This window comes from Sinocyclocheilus anshuiensis, unplaced genomic scaffold (assembly GCF_001515605.1).
Source record: "Sinocyclocheilus anshuiensis isolate Anshui unplaced genomic scaffold, SAMN03320099.WGS_v1.1 scaffold773, whole genome shotgun sequence".
Classification (NCBI taxonomy): domain Eukaryota; kingdom Metazoa; phylum Chordata; class Actinopteri; order Cypriniformes; family Cyprinidae; genus Sinocyclocheilus; species Sinocyclocheilus anshuiensis.
The window spans coordinates 1,666,413-1,689,766 of NW_015539930.1; the positions used below are offsets into that span (position 1 = coordinate 1,666,413).

Sequence of the window (23,354 nt, forward strand, 5' to 3'; positions counted from 1 at the left end):
ATATATATATATATATATATATATATATATGTGTATATATGTGTATATATATGGTCTCTCTGCAGGTATGTGACCCATCTGATGAAGCGCATTCAGAGGGGTCCTGTCAGAGGCATCTCCATCAAACTGCAGGAGGAGGAGAGAGAGAGACGGGATAACTACGTCCCAGAGGTCAGTAACGGTTCAGTTCACACTAAATACTCATCAGTAGGTGAGCCACTTTTCTGAGGCTTTTTTATATATATATATTTTTTTTGCCAATTTATTGCATTTAATCAAATTCAATAGGAATAAGACACTACTGCAATCACATAAGTAATGTAGTGAGATTAGTTTTAACCTTCAAGCATCCTTCATATAGCAGCTCTTAATTGGTTCTTCATAGACAAATTTGGGCACAAAGGTCTCAGGTGTGATCTGTTTTTTTTTTTTTTTTTAAATGTCATATCACTATCTTTGATAAAATGTGACCTGTGCTGGCAAAATGAGTCACAATGAGCAAATTTTAAAAAATGAGTTTTTATTTTCACATTCTCCATTAAAAGACCTTCAGAATGATGTGTGATTTGTTGAAATCGAATGAAAAATTACTTATAAAATGGATCATTTCGGTCCTTGATTCTGATTGGTTGAGCCGCGTTCTAAGTAGGGTTGGGCATTCCAAGCAAAAATAATATTAGAAAATCGCAGGGTATTATTCGATCATTATTTGAAAATTGCACCCCTCCCTCGCATGCACGCACAAACACCCATAAACTGAGAGAGACTGGATTCACACTGTCAATCTGTATGATAAACTGTTTAATTCAGAAGATAGGCTACCTTAACTCAAGCCATATAATGATTGTAACTTGCTGAAACATATTAATATAATAAACACAACCGAATGACGGCACTTAATAACATAACAGTCCGTCAATTAGCATAAATGAACTGCTCATAAGGCTAGGACATTTATTTTCCATTTCAAAAAATGGAACGCCTAAAGGGAATCGATACGAGATGGGAGGAAAAATATACTTCAATATCTTCTGTTGCTATTATATCGTTATATATAGTAATTATACTGTATATAAACTGTGGGCATAAGGGAGCCATTATTTAAATAGCTTTTGAACGCACGCTTGTTTTCTGCTTTCACTTTCGAGATTCGCGATCACACGTATGGAGCAGCACTCGGCAGTACTTACCACACATTTTACAAGATTAGATGTTTGTCAGTGGTGCTCAGGATCTGCAAATCATTCGCCATCATCCTATCAGTCATCTCTCCTTACTCTGTTTATGTGGTAAGTGAAATGTTATGTACTGTAATGTAACAGGCTACCGCTAGCAAGCGGCTAACCATGTCCCTTTAGTGGCTCTGAAGGACGCGTTATTTGTTTTCCGCGCCTTTCTGAATACGGATTCAGCCACACCTCTAACCCAGTCGGGGGTGTTTGTGGTCCGCACAGAACTCTTATTTGACATCGTCCCATGTTACTGTAACCGTTATATGCCACGCAAGTCTTTTTTTAATGCCACGCAAGTCTACAGTGTGCGCGTGAGACAATGTGTTCTTCTATTGTCTTTGACAGCTTTTAAGTGCGTTATTGGCAGCGCCGCCACCCTCTGCTTACATGAACGCGTCACCACCGCATCAGCACGGAAAACATGGGGAGATTTTGTAACACAATAATCGTACAACCTATTCGATATTCTATAATTAAATCAACTAATGGAATATTCGAAAATTGTGACCAATCCCTAGTTCTAAGCTGTTGTAAATTACACTACAAACATTCACCTTTGTTTACTTCTGTGTGTTGCTCGGCAACCACTTTGTTGGAACCACAACGGTTTCTGAGGAACTACATTGTTTGGTGGAAGAATACTGTTTTTATTAATATCATTACATTTATTTGCTCTGTTTTATTCTGTGAAACCTAACTACGTATATGGAATAACCGTTTTATAAAAGGCAATAAGCCCCGTGAAGCTGTGGTTTACAGTGAATTTATAATGGCTAAGGAGGCCCTAACAACGCCCCTTAGCTGTTATAAATTCACTGTAAACCACGGCTTCTTGGGGCTTATTGCTTTAAGCTACACCTGCTTGAAGTCGATAGTCAGCAAAGTCAATTTTGATAAGGTTCCAAAGCAAAACCACAGAGCAAAGTTGTCTTTTCCTCCACTTCTTTTCTTAATAATAATTACTATATTAATAATCACAATATAGCTATTATTTTATCTTTGTTATAAATAAGAACAGATGCCAAAAAAAAAATTGTAAAACAAATAAGAAAAAAACAAATAATGCATTGCCTTTTTCATTTTACATCTAAACAAAAGCATTCAAGTAAGAAAAACAAATCATCAAATGTAAAAATGAACGGACTAATCAAGAGCAGCGAGTGATTCCCTCTTTTCTTTTATTATTAGATTAAAGGGGTCATATGATGCTGCTAAAAAGAACATTATTTAGTTATGATTGCTTGATACCTTGATATGCTTGATATTTATTGATACCTCAAGTGTGTGACGGAAATGTTACGCCCCATACCATATTGTGATGCCTTGTCCTGGCTGGAGCGACGAGACAAAAACATGAAAACCCATTACAAACGAGGCATTTGTTGCATTCAGTGGGGACATCATTACTGATTATAATGACTTATACTGTCTTTTTACGCGTTGCATCGCGCCACGTAAACCTAAAACCATGTCTGCATTTGTGATTGGAGAAATGACAAACAAGCGCTACTCTACACTGCTCAAAACTCGCGTTTGAATCATCAGTGGCAAATTCTTTAAATATAAAAAACGTACTTAGTCTGTGAGTCAGAACAGCCGGCATTGTAGTCTACTCTACCAGGATCAGGAACAGAAACAGTCCTCCATAAAATGTGCTGCACAAATCTGAATATTTGGGTTGAACTGTTCTGGAACAGTGTTGTAAATACAACTTAATCACTGATTTCTAGTCGTGTCCTCTTTTGGAAGGCCAAACAAAGTAGTTTCGCTTTCACAATGAAACACAGCGTCACACACTGCTGGCTACAGTGAGCGGATTTTATGTGCCCTTATTTCATGTGCTGCTTCACTCTGTTCTCAGGTCTCTGCTTTGGATCAGGAGATTATTTTGGTTGATCCAGATACCAAGGAAATGCTGAAGACTTTTGTAAGTTGATTTGACTGTAGTTTGTGTAGATGAGCTGCGAAAATTTAATCCTGTGTTTCCAGTGCTGTAATGGCTTATATTTTACAGCAGTGGTGAAAGTCAGTGGCTCATAATGAATAAATTGAGAGAACAGCTGTCAAAATATTCTGGAAATAACATGCTAAATATTGATGTGAAATAAAACAAAAGGTCGTCATACAAGTGTTCATATTCAGACTTGAATTGAGGAACCCACATTAACACATTCTTTCTCACATTGCAGGACTTCGGCAACATCTCCAACTTGCAGGTCACCCAGCCAAGTATTGGAATGAACTTTAAAACACCCAGAGGAGTCTAGATGTGTAATTTATCAGAAGTCAATAAAGACTGCAGAAAAAGAACATCCTTGTGTTTGAACAAGTCATTTTTGATCATCTGCATGATCATTCTTCTACTGACAACGCTCTTTATAACACTGGATCTGGCCTGTTCAAGTTGTATAACAAGGCGTAACTGCATTGTATAAGCAAGTTTTAAACTAGCTTGTACAAAAGAATTTCTGAAATGTTAATACAGCACAGCTGTACAACAGAATCTGATATGTAAATGCAAAAGACATGCTACATATGTTAAACGCTTAACCTGTGCCAGGTGTTCATTATTTCTCCATTACTATGGGGAAAGCTGGTTTTCATGTAAAGTCATGGAAATATAACGGACATTTCCAATTGCTCAATTTTAGCCATTTCTAACCAGTGTTTGGAGAATGATGGTAAAAAGTCCTACAGTAATCACTAACGACCAGAAAAGTGGGGTATTTTAAATGGTGAGGGAGACCTGGAAAACAAAATCGCGTTTCAAAATGAGTGCATGCAAGTAAAGGAGAACCAAAGGCAGTGTTCTTAGTATTTTTTTTTAAAAAGCCACAGAATTTCTAGAGACAGCAAGATCATCTTTGTACAGAAATAAGCAACAACAGAATTCTGCATATGCAACACAGTAAAACCTGCCACTCAAATATTATTTCAGAGGCAAAAGAACTAAGACCAGCTGCCTATGCTAAACTATGACACTACATTACACAAATAGAGCTTTATATTCAAAACACAGGATATGTAAAAATTTTTGTTTTTCTTTTCTTGAAATTGTTGAAAAAGTGCAATAAAGGTTTGACTCTACAACTTGATAGGTTATCCCAAATAGGTCATATTGGTTTTACCAAGCTTTTTAGCATGTTCCTATAATTACCCAGAATTTCTTAGTCGGAATGACATTCAAGAAAATATTCAAGGAGACATTAAATTCATAAAACAAAATTATGATTGCTGTTACATATTTTCTTTGGGTAAAATACAGATCAAAACCATATCCAGCAGGGGAGATTTTTACCTCACACATTGACATTCTATACAAGTACTTCATATGAAAAAAATAGAAGAAATATAATGGAAAATAAAAGATGAGCACTGGGAGTTCTGTATAAAAGTCTGTTGCATTTGCACTTTGTTGCTTTAAGTGCCAAGAATGTGGTCTAAAATCTCACAGTGAATGTTGTCATTCATTGAGTTTATGTAAGCTCCGATACAAGAATTCAGACCAATGCAGCAAGAGGAAATAAACCATATAAAGCACTTTCCAATGTACCAAATGTGTTCATTTAGCAGTAACGTGTAGAACCTGAAGTTTTGAGTTTAAGCACCAAGTCTGACAGCCTGCGTGATGAAGGTCTACGTTCTCATACCACCGGGACTGAGTGACCAGTAACAGTTCAGCATTACAGAATAAATATCACAGTGTTGTGTGATAAACATTTTGAAAATATTTCCCAGTTGTACTGATATCTATCATTCCACACAAATTTAATAAGGCATTTCTGAAGGAAACTCCCATTTAAAACAGGCATAATGTAGAAGGGGGACGTGACGTTGCAAACTGCAAAAATCCATTCTAATAGCAAAAGTAAAAAGCAGCATTTCTCGAAGCGGAAACTGTTTTGAGAGGTCAAAAACATTGCTGGGGTGACGAAATGAGTCTATTTTAAACATATATACAAACTGATAAGTGTATATGCATATAAAACAATACAAAATATGTTTAAGAAAATAAGACATGGCACATTATATGACATACGAAATAGACACCAAATTAAAATGCTTAATACAAAATGAGTTGCAGAAATAAAAAGGACAAAAGGATGATGTCCAACGTTCAGCTCACTGGAACGGGGGCAATATATATAGATACAAAAACATACAAATGAAACACTGTAAATTGTGCCTTACACGCACCAACATGTACGCCAGCATAATGTAGTTTTCCTTTTTTCGTAGGATAATAAAATGGTGTCTTTTCAAACGGTCTCCACTGAAACATAAGGAAACGTTTTAGGATGCCGAGAGAAAAATCACAATCATCTGGTTGAAGTAACCACGTCCTTTCTCAGAATGTCCACTGTCCTCATTTGATGGGTTTCTCCTTCCTGAGAGTAAGCAAGGTATGCCAAACAGTGTTTTTTTCCTATCGCACTCTCAATTTAGCAAACGACTGAGAACTCCTCCATGTTGTACGTCCTCACTGTGACAGGTGAAGTCAAGTGTTATTGTGAGGATTGTGCTCAGGCTGTCGTGATGGCGTTTAGGTCCTTCATTAAGCCCTCCAGATGGGCCATTTCCTCTGTCAACTCGTCCGTCTCGTAATTCTGAGGGAGATGAAGAAGGTTACTGCGGGGGGTGGGGTTGGGGTGAGCTGGGGTTTGGGGAACTGGGTTTATGAGGGGATGGTCAATGGTACTGCAGAAAAAAAGCAGGAAATCAAATAGCACAGCCACATGCGTGGTAATGGATGAAGGGGTACAGTAATATTGTGCATTATGCAGGATAAACAAACCAATCAGCAGTTTTAATTCAGTTCAAGAAATTGCAAAATTACAATAAGCGTAATAAGCAATAAATTCAGCCGTTAAAAGGGAGAAGCAGGTAAAGGTTTGAGAGAGAAGAAAAAGATGTAAAACATTTTATTATTAGCTTTTTGTAAATTTAAATATATTCTATATGTAACAGTATACTCAATATGTAACAGTATCGCTAGAACAACATAGTATGTAACATAGTACATGACACTGCGGTAGCTCAAACAGTAGAGCACGGCACCAGCAACACCAAGGTCATAAGTTTGATGTAAAATGATAAAATGTATACCTTGAATGCAATGCCAAATGTCGTAAATAGATCATTTCTACTATGCAGTACATTGTCATGTCCCTATTATAATAAATTAGATAGAAAACATTTTTTCGAGCAGATGGCTGACTTTGGTTCCTTACTGATATTCTAATGTTGCCACTGTATAAATAATCAAACTACGTTTAATATAGTTAAAGCTCCTAGAAGAGAACAAAAATACAAATAACATTAGCATATTTTTGCATGTTACAGAGTTACTGCATAACAGAAATGACTCAAGTGTACATGGTTTTGTTCTAAGAGTCATAATGTACAGAGAAAAAGTAGTACAGAGCATTATAGGAACAAAAGTACTCACACTCCCTGCATCTTCATGCAGCCTGCTGCTTTCCGAGACATCCGGTGCACTTGGAACTATGACAGGCATGGGAGTTCTTGTCCTTCCCAACGTACCAATAGAGGCTGTTTTAACTGAGTGAGGCCCTAAAACAAATCGCAGAAGTCAGTCTGTCTTTCTGCCTTTTAACCATGAAACATTGTGCTATTCATTATAAAGATGCACAAACCATTAAGTTATTTTTTGAACACTTGGAGTTTGACAACTATATCCAAGGTACTGGAATAAATTAGTTTTCTATTTAAAAGACAGAACATTTTCCATCAGTCAATATGTCTTCCTCTTCAGCCATTCTAAACTGTGGTGCCCCACAAGGCTCTGTTTTAGGACCTATTATATTCTCACTGTATATGTACCATTTAGGCTCAATATTCCACAAACCTTTCTTATGCTATAAATGCTTTCATTTTGAACTTGGAAGAAGGTACATCTTGGTTGGAAAGATTTTTTTTAAGCTCAATGCTGATAAGATATTTATATCCTCTAACTCCACCAATGAAATTACCATTAGCTTAGCTTGCAATTTAATGAATGTACCTGACTATATTCATCTTTAAATTTAATTTAAATGAATCTTTTATAAACATTTTTATGTTAAAAGTCATTATTTTAGACACCGCAGATTGGATCACCCAATAAGGATGGAATATCTAGTGTGAAGGGGAACTTACCTGTCTGAGATAGCAGTGGAGTGCTGGGTAATGCTGCCGAATCATACATGGGGTAAGCTGGGATGGCAGGCACTGCAAAACTCTTGAGTGGGTGCGTGGGACGAATGTGTGCTATGGGTGTAGTGAATGCTGGCTCCTCCTCAGTGGCTGAGCTGTGGTAGCTAATGTCTGTCTCTGAAAGGTCAGTGGTGCAGGAGGGCTGCCCAGACGGAGGGAGCAGGTCAGCACTAGGGGTGTTCCTTACTGACTCTGTAATTACAACAGCACTGCATTCTATTACACACGTGTTGCATTCAAGCAACCTTAAAGATCATGAGAAGCCTGCTGGGGAAAAAAACTGGTAATATGTCAAAGAGGTCAGACCTAAATGTGAGTAGGTGGAATACTCTCCTTCTGAAACAACCACTTTTGAACAATCTTTTTTTGACTAGGATGTGGGGACTGAAGGTGAAAGTCCTGAGCATCTTGATGTATCCCAATCTTAATGTTTCTTTCTCAAATGTATTGTTGTTTGGTATTATTGCCATAAGATTTATTACATTAATGTTAACAGTATTGAAACTCTCCAACTATTGGCAAAATGTGAACTTGCAGTCGATTGTAAGAAAGGGGCGGGTTTAGGTGGATTAAATGACTGGAAAAGTCCAGCAAACAATGTTAGAGAGAAGTCTGATGTTTCACCAGAAGATGGAGTTAAAATATGTTTATTAAAAATTATGAGGTCAAAATAGTGAACAAATGAAAACGACATGGACGAATAGTTTACAATAAGGTCAATTACATCAACATAGAAAACAGATTTTCATTTCATGCTGACTTTAAGAAAATAAATAGGGTACATTTTGATTTCATGTTGCCTTTAAATTGGTGAAGATGGTTTTTGGAACATGGTTATTTGCTTTGTTGCTGGCCAAAGTTGGTCTACCAGCTCTAACCAGCTTGACCAAGACGGTTCACCAGGTTGAAACCAGGTCCACCAGTTGATCAACAATCCAGAGCAGGTTGAAACAGTGAATGACAAAAAAATAATAATAATAATAAAAAAATGACCCACTTACCCTAGCAAGAAACCATGAAAAACCAGCTACCACCTAATGTTGGTTTGGGCTGAATTTTTCAGCAGGGAATACTAGAAGCGATTCAAATGTTACAAAGCTCTTGTCTAAAGCAAGTGCTAAAGAAGGAGGTATGTTCTCATCAAGAGATAAAGGGGAAATGAAGAGAGATGGAAAGTTTCACTACAATCTTATGTTCACCAACCAAGTGTACCTCCATGTTAAGAGAGATAAAAAGAACATGACTTTAAGCTTCATAAAGATTGACTCAACATGGGCTAACACATTTGATTCCAGGCATGATGAAGGTCTTCACAAAGTCCCACTTATGCGCTCTCACCTGTGGACTCTGACCTGTCTAGATGAGAGATGGGGGTGGCGATGGACCGCGTGCTGCTCTGGTGGTGGAGATAGCTGCGTGTTGGCGAGGCCAGGCTGCCCAAGTGATAATGATGGTGATGGTTATCGAGGGAATGGATGGGGTGAGCACTAATCACAGCTGTGAATGGACACAAATAATACAGCGCCATGGTTTAGACCTTGCGCACAAAGCTATGGGATTACGGAAAGCATGGTGCATCTATAATATTTGCTCATGCAAACAAAGAATAACAGACTGAAAGACACGCTATGTTGCTAGGTTAAAGAATTTTTTGTAGGGCTAGAAACATACTCTAGACAAGTATGCAAATGAAGATGCAAATTCTTGGCTAACCTGTACTTTCGTTGCTGTGGTGTTAATCTAACTAACTTTAACTAATTTGCTGAGCAATTGTCTCTTGCTGAGCAATAGACCATTGCTCTGCCATGGCAGCAGTTGACCTGAACATTCTGATGCATTTCAAAATGTACTTGAGTAGAGTATGTTTTCTGGCCTACAACTACAATAATGAACTCAGGGAACCTTGTTTGAGAAGCATATGTTATTCCAAAGAGCATAAATTGTTTAATATCCTAACTGAAAGAAAAGGGGCCAAATTAAGGGTGTCCGGTCCCTGGTTCAGGATCGCACACTTACGCTGAGGGGGTTGTGCATCAAAAGGCATCATCATTTTAGGTCTCATTCCCCGACGGCCTGCCAATGTAGACATGCTGTCCTCTGATTCATGGCCTGTAAATCAGACAGTGACCAGCCAATCAGATTGAGAAAGGCTTACCCATCCAACAGGCTCCCAATACAAGAGCCATATGAAGACAACCAGCTGACTTCCTAGAGTCAGTTGCCAAGATCATGTGATGTTTTCACTATTGCATTGGGATTCTATTGTTTGTCCATTAGAGGGCAGTGTAGACAGACATATCAGGAGAGCAGCAGGAGCTGTAGGAGAGCAGCAGCAGATGGACATCACCATTCATGCCAAAACAAAAGGCTGCAAGTTTTTCCATTTTAGACAAGTAACATGCCAATCACAAGAAATAATGACAAATAGTAGACATGGCTTTGAAGCATCCTTCAGAAGCAGCAGCTGGAATGATGTCATGGATTATGCAGCAGGTGAAGGCAGTTTAAAGACCCCATGAAATGGTAACACATCTTTTTTCCTGTGTTGATGGATGTTTTCCTACTGAAACAGGAAGTTGGGGCTGGACATATCAAAGGGACTTTTTAGGCAGCCTTAAGGTGGTCGCACACTGGACGAGAATCGCAGCGCAGCGTACACACAATGGAGGCGCCATTCGGCGTCTGTCCACGGCGCCCAGCTACGTTGTGTTGTACTTGTTGTACGAATTGTTCTAGACGTGGTGTGGCACTGCGCTTCTCGTCCGGTGTGCGACTGCCTTTAGGTTTACATCATAGCTACTTGCTACTTATAGTCAGTTGTAGATGGTATTGAAGGAGGGTTCTAGTCCGTTTTCCGAAGACGAACTATGAATACGTCAAAAAAATCTCCAGTTTGGGAGTTCACTAGTATATAAATGGCCTTAACAGACAAAACTCTTTGCGTTTTGATTTCATGGGGTCTTTAAATCAAAGTTCTTACCACGGTAGGAGTTACGTCTCTGGAGCATAGGATCCATAGAGCCATCCACCGGGGTGATGTCTTGGGAGGTTCGGGGGATTGGTGTGTCAGTCATGACTGGATTGGGTTCAGGCGATTTGTCGATAGGTTTTAGTTCCAAACGTTCGTGGTGGATCCAGAGGTCTGGTGGCTTCAGATCTTTGGAATTGCCCTTATACTTGTGGGATCCATTGGTGGACTTGCAGGCTGCACGTTTCCTGGAGATCATATCAAACAGTTTGAGGGAAGCTTGTGGCAAACACATTTTCCCTCACGCCAAGACTGAGTATTAGGACTGTTCGTCAAAAGGAGATCTAAACTTAAAGGAACTTACTTTTTCTGCTGTGTTGTGGTACGGCGTGTACACAGGAAGGCGCCAACCACCACCAGGATGATGGTAAATGCACCCACAGACACAATTATGACGATAACAAGGATGTGGTTATCACCAGTGCCAGACATAGACATATCTGTTTTCCCTGAAACATGGAAAATCTATGGTTATAACGTTACAAGAAAAGGAAAATTTGTCAAGGCAAACTTTGAATGTTGGTTTGTCAAATTCTCGCCTGAAAGTTTAAAAAACTTTTTAAAGCCTTAAATGTTTATGAAAGAATGGCCTGACAGACAGAAATATAGAGGTAATTGGTTGAGTTTTGCTATGGGGTTGCTAAGTGTTAATATGTTGTTCAAAAGGCGTTTCTACATTGCCACTAGTGTGTTGCTAAGTGGTTGCTAGGTTGTTATCAAGGTGTTACTAGGTTGTTGGGGTGGTTCCTAGGGACTACTGGTTGGTTGCTACTAGGGCATTTCAAAGCTTTTGCTAGGTTTTTTCTAGGGTGTTAATATGTTGGTAATATGGAGCCAGATCAGCCTCAAAAATAATACATTTACAAAACAAAATTCATAAATGCACAGCACAATTTACATTTACAAAATCCGATTCGTAAATTCAAAACAATTCATAAATACACAAGTAAAAGCATGAATAGTTCCCCAAATGCTCTCACACAAATGCATCTTACCTAAATACATTTTAAATGTTTACACAAATATGTATATATCAAGTTCTTGAATTAATTTCCATCACACATTTATGAATGATGTTACATGTATTTATGGATCGTTGAATCTGCATTTGCAAATCATCACACGTGCGTGGTGGACTGCTTTGAATTTGTGTGAGGTATTTTTGAGAACTTCCTGATAGGTTAAGATGCTTAAATATCTTTTTTTGGAGGATGTTCCGTTCAGACAATCGCGGTGAGTTTTTAATCCACCAATCAGACTCAAGAAGCTCAATGCTGTGCTTGTACTGTGCATTGTTCCATGATCCTTGATGTAAAGACATTTTAATGGGTACTCTTTTTTTAGCACCTGATTACAATTTCTACAAAATCATATTATGATTTATATAGTTCGCAAAAAATACAGCTAACCGGTTAGCCTGCTGCCTTATACACCAAAGTTGCACATACCCTGTTTATTCAGACCAATCTGTAATGTTATTAAATAAGTGTTAAATGTCCAGATATTTCATTTAATAACAACAATTATGCAATGTGTTCTGTTGTTGTTGTTATTAGTAGTAGAAGGCTATCAGATTCGCAGTAACTTGATCAGGCATTAAAAACAGCTACCACCACCTAAGGGAGATTTCGAACACACAGCGGAGAGATTTCAGCATGGAGGATGAAAACCAGACTCAATGAGTGAGTAAAGTCGTTTTTTTATCTGATGGCGTTGAGCTACTTCACTTTGTTCAGTAAGGAGCGTTTTGATTGGTGGATTAAAAACTCACCATAACTTCATTGGCTGAACGGAACATTCTCCAAAAAAAAATATTTATGAATCTTATCCTGCCAGGAAGGTCTCAAAAATACCGCACACAAATTCAAAGCAGTTGTAGCGAATCAGCTCAAAGGGGAAATATGAATAATTAATCATAACTAGTTATAATGAATTATAAATATTTAGATCCGCTGTAAGTATTTACTTGACCTCTCAGGGTCAACTGTCTGTCAATTCTAAGAACGTTAATTTCCTGGTTAAGGGAAATAACTTTCTTACTGTACAATACTACACAGAGCATGTAGCATAAATCTGCATGATGAGGGACTCCAGTTATGAGCAAACAATGAACAACGTCAAGTGTGATACAAGTAAGACTTTATTAACTACATAAACACTTAAACTAGTCTAACATACACACACACACACACACACACACACATTTGGTGGTGCTAGACGTTTGCATCACTAAGGTTAAATTAGCCTAAGTCTTTCTTTGGCCGGCGCTCTGGAAGTGATCTGTTAAATCTAATAAACTTTAATTACTAAAACTGAAACTAAACTATATAAAAACTAAATAGAAATGTGTTCACAAAATAAAAACTAAACTAAAACTAACAAAATTATTAATGAAACTAATAAAAACGAAACTAAATTTTATTGCAAATTTGAAAATGATATTAAAATAAAACGAATTTTAAAATGTTAAACTATTATAACCTTGGTCTCCAGCAACATTTCCAGTTTTTTGTTATTGTTCGATTTTTTTGTTTTCTGCAGCGACTCTGAGCACTTTTCATACCGTTTTTTTCTGGCTGAAGCACATTTGTTTCAATCTATAAGAATAATCAGCCTACACTACCAGTCAAAAGTTTTTGAACAGTAAGATTTTTAATGTTGTTGTATTTATTTATTTTTTTGGTCTAGCAAAAGGTGTCGTGGTTGCCATGGTGACCAGGGGCCTGGTGTCGTTCGCAGACATCCTGGCACCCAGTATGTTTATTGGGTGAGGGGTCTGTGACTATTTGTTAATCTAATGAATAATTGATTTGTTAAATCTAATGAAAAACGGTGAGTCTGATTGGTCCATACGCTACATAGTCCACGCACATGTGACGATTTGCAAATGCAGATTCAACGATCCATAAATACATGTAACATCATTCAGAAATGTGTGATGGAAATTAATTCAAGAACTTGTAACGTTCAGCCCTATGGGTCGAATTTACAATTGTTAAAATGGGGTCAGATTATACTGTGTGAGAACTTTGAGTGTTTAAAAAGATGAGACATACAGCAATGTTAAAAGTGAAAATCAAATATGTATTTACAATATTCACAGGGAACTTAAAACAACACAATAAAACTAGAAATCCTAGGCTGTTAAAAGCACAGAGACTTTCAGTTCCATACCATTAAAACAGTCCTTAAGAAATCCAGCATGTTTTAAGTTCCAATGTAAATATTGTAAATACTTATTTGATTTTCACTTTTAACATTGTTGTCCATCTCATCTTTTTAAACACTCAAAGTTCTCACATAGTATAATCTGACCCCATTTTAACAATTGTAAATTCGACCCATAGAGCCGAACGTTACATATGGTGGCCCGTTCGGGGAACGTTTAAAGATTTTAACGCTGTGTTGAGAAGAGTGTTTTAAGATGACAACAAAGCAAGTCAATGCTGCTTCTTTTAATACATCTGCTGGTTTTAATGATGAACGGGTTTTACATCACTGTGACTGTGAGGTGGTTGCTCTTAAAAACATTGTTTTAAACTTGGAGAAGGATTTTAAAGACGCTGTTGAAAGTAATCTTAACCGTGAAGTGTGTTTTAGAGAGGCTGTGGATTTTAAATTTGAAAAAGTGGAGGAATCTGTCAAGGATGCCGTGGCAACACTAGAGAGAGAGGTCATCGACTGTTTTAAGAGGAGAGACAAGAAATGGGCGAAACAGCTGGAGCAGACAAAGGATCCAAAAGCTGCCATCTCTTCTCCCACTGCGACGACCAGCCCAGTGCCGCCCACGTCAACCCCTGACTTTCCTCCAGCCAACCATCCCAGCACATCTACCACTTCTAGGACAACCAACAGAGCGACCGATGCAGAATTCTGCGCCACCACTCCAACTGGGCCAGACTTCGACCACAGCTTCTCCATCCTCCCCTTCTCCAGAGAGCAACTCAGCAGCGCGCAGGGTGATGATGGCACTCTCCAGGGACTTTCCATCTCTCCCTCCACTCCACCGACCAACAGGATCGAAGTGCGGGAGCACCAGGGCTTGCTGTACTGGCGGATCCAGAAGGGGGACAATGTCTACAAGATCCAGCTCGTCGTCCCTAAGAACCTGGTCCAGTAGACGGTACAGCACTTCCACCAGAGGACAGCAGAGAAACACCATGGGCATCTAAAGACCCTTCTGCAGATCCAGGAAGTTGCCTGGTGGCCCTCAGTCCGCAGCGATATCTGGGCGTTCGTCCGGGACTGCAAGTCGTGTGGTGTGGAGGCCAAGGAGTGTGCTGTCATCAACCCTACCAAGAAACCACCTCATCATCCACCTCATCCCCGTTCATCAGCATCAACATCATCCACCAAAGAGACCCATAAGCCGGATAGGAGGAAATGCCAGGGGGGCTGGCGGACCAGCATGGCTGGGTGCAACATAGTCCTGGGAGGAGCGGCGCCACCGAACCTAGGACACCCAGGCTGGAATTGGATACCACCTCTCTCTAGTGTTCCCATAGATTCCTCTGGCAGACTAGTGCCTGTGTGGGAGGGCCTAGTTTTATCTAACTTATTACAAAGACATTTTAAGACACATTTTAGAGGATACCCACTACATGGACAATAGCTGACAGTACCATTAAGGGACTAGTCTCTTCCCCGGGAGCCATAGGCTAAGGGGGGGACTATGTGACACTGTCACACAGGACACGTTTTAACCTGCTCAGTATATTTTAATGATTTTATGTATATTTGAGTTTTAATAGGTTTTCATGTTGTCTTAGCCATTTTATTCCTCTTAACCATTTTAATGTGTGTATGTCTTTAAATGAGTCTGGGTCTGCCTGTCATGTGACTGATCACATGACAGGAAATAGGAAATGGACAGCATAAAGGAAGCAGCATGTCAAACAAGCATGGTCGTTGCTCACATTATGACCAAGTGGTGATCACCTGCAAACTGGAATAGTGGAGTTACCTTTGGGGATTTACCTTTCCAGCACTTTGGATTAACACTACAGTGGACTTTTGTATATACACCGGTGGACACTTTTGGGACATTCACTTTGGGACTAGCAACACACTGGATTTCTTAAGGACTGTTTTAATGGTATGGAACAGAAAGACACTTTTAACAGCCTATGATATTCTAGTTTTATTGTGTTGTTTTAAGTCTCTTGTGAATATTGTAAATACATATTTGATTTTCACTTTTACCATTGTTGTCTGTCTCATCTTTTAAACACTCAAAGCTCTCACACAGTATAATCTGACCCCTTTTTAACAAATGTAACATCTTCCAATAAGGCCGATCGTTACAAACTTGATATATACATATCTGTGTAAACATTTAAAATTTATTTAGGTAAGATGCATTTGTGTGAGCATTTGGGAAACTATTTATGCTTTTACTTGTGTATTTTATGAATTGTGTTTTGAATTTACGAATCAGATTTTGTAAATGTAAATTGTGCTGTGCATTTATGAATTTTATTTTGTAAATGTATTATTTTTCAGGCTGATCTGGCTCCATAAGTAATAGGGTGTTGCAAGACGCCACGCCACTAAGGTGTTGTTATATGGTTGCTAGAATGTTATGAAGGGTTGTTGCTAGGTTATTAGGTGGTTGCTATGGCCTTTGCTAGATGATTGGTAGGGCACCTGACTCCTAACTCCCTAAGCTGGAGTTAGATGTTTTCTAAACGTTGCTAGAATGTTTTGTTATTGATAAGGTGTCATGATTGCAAATGATTGCAAGATGCCGCTAGGGTGTTGCTTAGTGGTTTCTAGGTTGTTATTGAGGTGTTGCTAGTTTGTTGTGGGTGGTTACTAGGAACTAATGGGTGGCAGCTATGGCATTGCCAAGCCGTTTCAAGGTGTTTGCTAGGATGTTGTATGTTCTTCACAGGGCATTGCTAGTTGGTTGCAAGGCGATGCTAGGTGTTACTAAGGGGTTGCTAGGCTGTTATTAAAGCATATGTAGGGTGCTAGGTGGGTGCTAGGTGTTCGCCGGGTAATAATATGGTGTTGATGGGATGTTGCTAGGTAGTTGCAAGGCACTGCAAGGGCATTGCTAGGTGGTTGCTAGCGACTACTGGGTGGTTGTTATGGTATTGCTAGGTAGTACTAGGTACAGTACTAAGGCGTTTTCTTGGTTGTTGCTATGCTACATCATTGAAAAGCCATTGCTAGGGGTTTTCTACAGTGTATAAACATAAAAAACAGCAATTACCAACTGATCCAAAACCTTGTTCTGGTGCAGAGGGTCTTCCTGGTTTCACCAATATACCTGGAGCTACAAGAGGTCAGATAAGAAAAATTGGCTGGTGGCACATTGGAATCTACAGCTTTTATGTAAAGTTCACATTAAAACACATCCACCCATAACATGCAGTTTAAACAGATAAACCACAAGCTGTACTTCAGAGAAGAGCATCACTCTCATCATTTGACCAAAATGTGCTTGGGAAAAGACTGTTAGTAGTATGAAGTATTAGCCACGTGCATTTTGTTGATAAACTAGTAAAAATGATATGTTTTCCAGCTATATACCAGCTGGATTATTCCGTGACTGCTGATACAGTTTAGTGTGCAGGGAAAACAAGCTGCTCACTTCAATTTGAGGACATTAGTGGAATAAGAGAAGAGAGAGCAATTACCTTGGTCATTAGCCATTTTGTCAGAGGATTCAGCTAGCAGGACAAAGCAGAAGGAGAGGAGACAGGTTAGAGGGGGAAAGGCGTGCAGTCAGAGCTAAGCAGGACCCTATGGGTGGCTTGTGCATGAGCCAGTATGAAAGTTTGGTGAGGTCAGGGTAAACGCAAAGGGTTAAGCTTTAGATTAGTTTAAAAACAGCGTATGTGCATATGGTAACTGAATACATTTCCCAATATTAAATCCTACTAATTATAATTTAGCAACCGAACCCTGCTGAAAAGAACAGCATGTAATTCAATACGTGTCCACTTTGGTTTAGGCTAGTTCATTATGGTCTATTTGGTCTCTTCTGGTTGATCAAGGACATCTTGCTGGTTAAGCCAGATAAGAAACCTGGTGGTTACACCAGTATCCCATTGTATTTTTGAAATCATAACCCAAAATATGTTGGTCTTTTCAGCAGGCAACAGTGATTGTGATTATTCATCAACATGAATGAGCTGGTTTACCTTTAGGAGTGCGGAACTGGGCAGCATCAGACATGGGACCCATCCCCTTAGAGTTACGTGCCTGGATCTTAAAGTAGTAGGTGGTATCAAGGGTCAGCTCCTGAATCTGATGGGTTAGCCTGTTCCCCACTACTGGCTCAATGACCCAGTCATGAACCTCTGCATTCACATCAGTGCTGTAGTAAATGATGTAACCTGGGAAGGCAGAGAAAAAGTGATACAAGGGCACATTGTAATGATAAAACAGGCAAGTTAAATCATCACTGTCTCTAACTGGTGATATATTTTTTATCTAACTTTGGCACCTGTTATCTTGCCATTGGCTTCTGAAGGTGGTTGCCAGTTGACGATGATGGTTCGTGGTCGTCCCTCTTTGCTCACTACTGTCACATCTTTAGGTGCAGAACTTGGGACTGGAGAAAAAGATAAAATAAATGAAGCCTACAAATGCAGAAATACCCTCACACTTTATGTAAATGTAAAGTTTATTGTTCATTGAGTACATTTACATGTACAACAACACTACTTGATGAGTCATTAAACTGAAACGATGAGGTCGCAACCTGTCCCATCTAAAGTACATACTTGTTTCAAAAGTTGTTCCATGTGCAGTCATGCTCCAGGTGCTGGTCCTCCGGCCCTTGGTCACCATGACCGAGAACTCGTATAAGGTGTTAGGTTTAAGACCAGTCACAGTGTGAGTTAGTGTGGTGGTATTAGCCACCTAAAATTAATAAATCAATGTCAGTGCTATAACAAGCAAAGATTCTCCACCTTATTTTGTTGGCAGACGCTGTGAGGAGCCTAGATTCTGCTAACCATACCTTAAACTTTGTGTTTGCAGGTATGTTGGTCTTCCAGCGCACTGTGTAGTAACGTGCATCTGTGATCTTCTGGTTCTTGGGCAGCGAGTTGTCCGCCCAGGTGACTTTGATGGTGTCGTGGCTCAGAACGGATGCCTGAACGCCCACTGGAGGCAGCATGGGTAAAGGGTCTGGTACTGGAGTGTATGGAGCATGGAAAAGTTCGTACAAATCAACATCAGGGTCTATGGGGTCTGCAAGCAAATTACACAATGTTCCATGGCAAAAAAATAAAAAGGTGAAAGGTGAAAAAAGGTGAGCGCGATTACACGTACAAGAGGAAGGTTTTAGGACGGGAGACATGTAACAAAGGGGGAGAACGGATTAATGGGTTAAAATGGGAGGTGAGGATGGGGGGATTGTGGAGGTGGGATTGGGAAAGGAGAAAGAGAGAAATATTGGATTAGAACAGAATATCAAGAGACAAAACCATCCAGAGCTACAGCTACATCTACAATGAGTTGAGGAACTACATCAGCTTGGTTCACTACCAGCTACATCACAAATAAAGGAGGAAAACAATCAGTCGGGCAGTGGGAGTTCATATACACAGAGCCTGGAATATAGTGCACAGCTGCTGAATTGTGAGCAAAACGGTTAGGACTTTGCTGATAGACCTTAGACTCAGAGTAATCCTCATCTAGAATTTTACATGGATAAAAACAATGCTGTTAGGGATAAACTATAGTTTTTACAATAAAGTGCACTGGATAATGGTCCTATATCACACTTATATACTTTTTTGATACTCATGATTCCTCTCTAAATGCCAATGTCAAATGTTAGAACTGCAATTAAATTTACTGTCCCTTATAGGCTATGTATTGTAAGGTTAGAAAATCTCAAATTATTATGTGTGCAAGATCTTAAGTGTTCAGCTAATGAAAAAAGGTTGATATCTGTTGCTCTAATGAATGAAGCTTATACTGCAATTTAACCAGATTCACAGAAGGAAGCAAATGAAAAGGTTTTTATTTTTCTTTCCTGTCTATTAATTTTTATTTGAGGTGTGGAATCAATGACCTTGTCTGAGTCAAAGTTTTGTAGATGCACCTTTTTTTTTTTTTTGATTATTCACCAAAGCTTTCAGATCATTTCAATGTGTGATGCAGCTCTGGTTTTACTTATATGATAGTGTCAAATACCAGCACAACAAATAAGTCTGGAAGTCTGATCCTTTTATAGATTTAAAGCACTTTGCCTGCCTTAAATCACCTGCTTTCCTAAGCGCTCCCTCCAAGAATAACAATTTGGAGTGGGAAAATATGCTCACCGGCTTTTATATGTGTGAAACTGAGAACATATTATTTCTGGCTTGAACATTTAACTGTTTTCAAATGGCAAAGTGGGCTATTTTCCACAGTGATGAAGCAGCCCCATCATGAGCACTATGTGAGGTTGAGCTCTGCTTGTTCTCTGGAATTCTGTTAAAGAGTGGAATATAAATAGATTCACTGTCGAACTAGCATGCAATGCCTAACAAAACACTACAAATAAAATGCAAAGTAACACACTATTTAGCATACAGTAATTCACTCACTGATTTCCTGGAAGTGCTGCTTTTCATAAAGTAACAGAATATTACAAAATATCTCTTATTTTAAGCTAAATGTGTATGTATATTCTGGTACTCTCAGAAGAGGCAAAACTGTCACCTTTATCTGTTAGTATAGATTACAACATTCTGTCTTAACGGTGGAAGAGACGCTCTGCAGGAGATCTTCAAAGCCCCTGCATCAGGTTTCTTTGAGTTCAGTTAAAGGTAAACCAGGTAAAATGAGAAATGCCATGTAGCACATTGCATGCTGGGAGGTAATAAGAGTGTACCATCGATCAAAACGGGAGGTGAGAAATTATCCGGAATTCAGAAAGTGGCCAGCTCAGTTTTTCATTCTTTCATTCCCTATGCAGTGTGAATCAATTCAATTCAAATCAAATTTATTTGTATAGCGCTTTTTTACAATACACATTGTTTCAAAGCAGCTTTACAGAAAACCAAGTTTCAAGATTTTTATTCGTCACATACATTTATGTGTCTACATTTCAAGTTCTTTTTTCAAGAATCAAGTTCTTGGCACTCTTTATGTATTATTGGTCATATTATGGACCTTAGTGAGCATAGACACCATATTTAATTTAATGCTAATAAAAACTAGCCAGTAAGGGATACAGTAGTTATTATTTTATAACCATATTGTTATACAACCACAAAATGTTGGACAAATTGTGCAGCCCTACAGACAGGCACAGTAAACCTGATTTTTTTTAAATCACATTTTAAAATGCAATCACAATTAAGATTTTTCCCTAAATCGTGCAGTCCCACCTTGATGTCAACCATTCAGTAGTCAAAATATTTCCAAAGGAAAAAAAATTATGTCCTCCTAAACCTTTCAGATGAAATATAAAACCAAAGTATGTTGATAAATTACTGGTTAAGATGGTACTTAATCCTAATTTTTTTACAACATGTAGAATGTTTCTAGTCAGCTAAACTCTTTAGGAAAACATTTAGCACTGCAGATCATACGAATGGCTATTCCATCTTGAACAACAACTCTATTTAGCTGTCATGTCAACATTCACTTCGATGGTGGAGTGACTCATTTCCTGGAATTGTCATGTTAAGATGTTCCTGTATGTCTGATAAGAGCAGTGCTTAATCAAACCTCTGCATCTTCATCTTCATTATGCACAGCGCTATTAAGCAGCGCTTCAGTTGTTAAGAGCAGATGGCTTTATCTGTATCTTATAATCATGAATATTCCTCTGGTTGCTAGGAAGCAGAAGCATTAGAGACCACAAGTCTACTGGAGAACTCTTAGGATGGTCTCTAATGACATCAAACACTCAACTACTAAGCATATCCATAATGTCAACATGATTACCCAGAAATAACAATAATGCAATCTTAGAAGAAATTTGGAGACATCAAGCTTATTGAGCTCTAATTAAAAACTTTTGTTCAACAGACAGGCAAGTGCAATGTTATTTTATAGTAAATGTGGCAATATTCTGCATTTTAGGAATACAGCAATGCCAAACAAGGATGAGTATGATGAAGCTGTAGGTGTGGTGTGTTATAAGGCTGAGTGGTGCCGGCCATGACCTACCTGATTGGGGTCGTGTGATAGCGCTCTCGTACACAGGGATTCCCTCCCCCACGTTGTTGAAGGCCTTCAGTGTGATAACGTAGTGCGAGCTGGGATCTGGCAGGGAGAAAGCCAATCATTTAGCTAATCAAGCCCGCAGCTCCTCTGAGAGCTTCAACCATATTCATCATCCTAGCAGGGGTGCATATTTAAACACCATTATTGATTCTAGCTCTCGTGTAATTAGATGAATTACGAAAACTTAAATTATGCTGTTTCTTCTGATGATTATTTTTCTTGTTCCTTCAAATGTAATTACAATGGGGTGGAGAGAGGGCTAAATCTCCCACTCTTGAGTAGCTACAATCCATTTACCCAGTTCTGTTTACTTTAATTCACTTCTAGAGGCAACAGAGCTATTTCTTCACTGTTACTTCATGTCATGAAGGTGTGAATGATTAGAAACGTAAATTAAAATTACCAATTCAGTTTACACTGAGCTTCCGAGGATAATATAGTTCCATGGCATTATAGGATATCGTAATATGGTAAAACCACTAATATGGTATCATCACAATAAGCATAAACCTTTGTTTAACTTTATTATGGTAGTACCATAGTATTCTTTGAATTAAGTACCAAGTATCAAGTACCATATTTTATGCATATGACAATAATTTGATATGTAATTATTTTGATACGTTGAGTTATTTTTACACAAGTTTTTATAGTCCTACATGGCAATAAATAAATAAAATTAATTAATTAATTAATTAAACATTTTCTGAAATATATTTTGAAATATTGTAGATTTACATAAATATATTTTGATGAATTTTACTTATATTTAATTAATTTTTAAAAACTTTTTAATACATTTTTAATTGAATTTATATGCTCAAACTCAAATGTTATTTAAATGATCAAACATTCAACTTAAATATTTATTTACTAAAAAGCATTTTAAAAATTACTTTCACCCAAAATGTATTTTCTTGCCCCTCAAAGCAGATTTTGTAATATATTTTTTCATAAACAAAGTATTTTTTTTCAAAGCAGAATTATTATAATGGAAGATCTTACTCAAGTTCTCAATGGTGTAGTATCTCTGTTTGTAGTCCACTTTAATGGTCTGGGCATGAGGGCTGCCGATCCCATAGCCGATAGTATAACCCCTCACCACAATGTCCTGGTTCTCTGGGGGCGTCCAGCTCACTACAATGCTGTTCACAAGTGGCCGCACGTGCAAGGAGCTCGGGACGTCTGGCACAGTTGTCTCTGAAACCAACGAACAAGCAAAATTACACTTCGTCATCCTAATCAAGCACCAGTGTCCACAAGATATCTGCCTGTTTTTACCATCCAGATCGCTCTCAAATGTCTCAGCAGTGGTCCAGTCTGTGGCCGGACCTGTGCCGTTGACCGTAATGGCAGACACTCGCAACATATATTCAGTGCCTCGCTGCAGACCTGAAAAATACAAGAAGAACTTCAATACAGGCTTTTGAATAGTGATCGACCGATATTGATATTTTATAACCGATACCGATACCAATTATTTGCATGTTTATGTGCCCGATAACCGATATGCAGAACTGATATTTATTTACTGTTATATTCACGAGACTAATGATGAGCATAGACAACAGACAGAATTAAATTTAGCACTTTTATTTCCAACATGCACTCATTCATGGCTGTATTATTTAACTCATGCAAAGCTGCGTCTTTATTGGGAGAGGACTTGACGGATTATCTTAGCCTACGTGACT

At 38.5% G+C, this 23,354-nt stretch overlaps 1 protein-coding gene and 1 pseudogene across 8 annotated transcripts in view; one reads left to right on the top strand and one right to left on the bottom strand.

Moving 5' to 3' along the window:
- Positions 1-3,542, top strand: part of LOC107686857 (40S ribosomal protein S17-like) — an 8,086-nt pseudogene extending 4,544 nt beyond the window's left edge.
- An 81-nt stretch (positions 3,543-3,623) lies between these two features.
- The window catches only part of LOC107686827 (neogenin-like), a 168,145-nt gene continuing 148,414 nt past the window's right edge, over positions 3,624-23,354 (bottom strand). For 2 of the 8 annotated variants that reach the window (XM_016483976.1, XM_016483971.1), the window contains exons 14-29: positions 22,942-23,052; positions 22,666-22,860; positions 21,604-21,699; positions 18,452-18,627; positions 18,213-18,351; positions 17,933-18,040; positions 17,628-17,822; positions 17,121-17,153; positions 16,694-16,756; positions 10,781-10,925; positions 10,429-10,664; positions 9,465-9,557; positions 8,787-8,945; positions 7,392-7,640; positions 6,682-6,806; positions 3,624-5,839 (exon numbers count right to left, since the gene is read on the bottom strand). In XM_016483976.1, coding sequence (XP_016339462.1) covers positions 5,756-5,839; positions 6,682-6,806; positions 7,392-7,640; positions 8,787-8,945; positions 9,465-9,557; positions 10,429-10,664; positions 10,781-10,925; positions 16,694-16,756; positions 17,121-17,153; positions 17,628-17,822; positions 17,933-18,040; positions 18,213-18,351; positions 18,452-18,627; positions 21,604-21,699; positions 22,666-22,860; positions 22,942-23,052 — 2,207 coding nt within the window. In that variant the 3' untranslated portion in view covers positions 3,624-5,755. Of the gene's footprint in view, positions 6,066-6,681; positions 6,807-7,391; positions 7,641-8,786; positions 8,946-9,464; positions 9,558-10,428; positions 10,665-10,780; positions 10,926-16,693; positions 16,757-17,120; positions 17,154-17,627; positions 17,823-17,932; positions 18,041-18,212; positions 18,352-18,451; positions 18,685-21,603; positions 21,700-22,665; positions 22,861-22,941; positions 23,053-23,354 lie in introns of all 8 variants that reach the window. The other 6 variants (XM_016483973.1, XM_016483969.1, XM_016483974.1 and 3 more) reach the window with 5 other exon arrangements.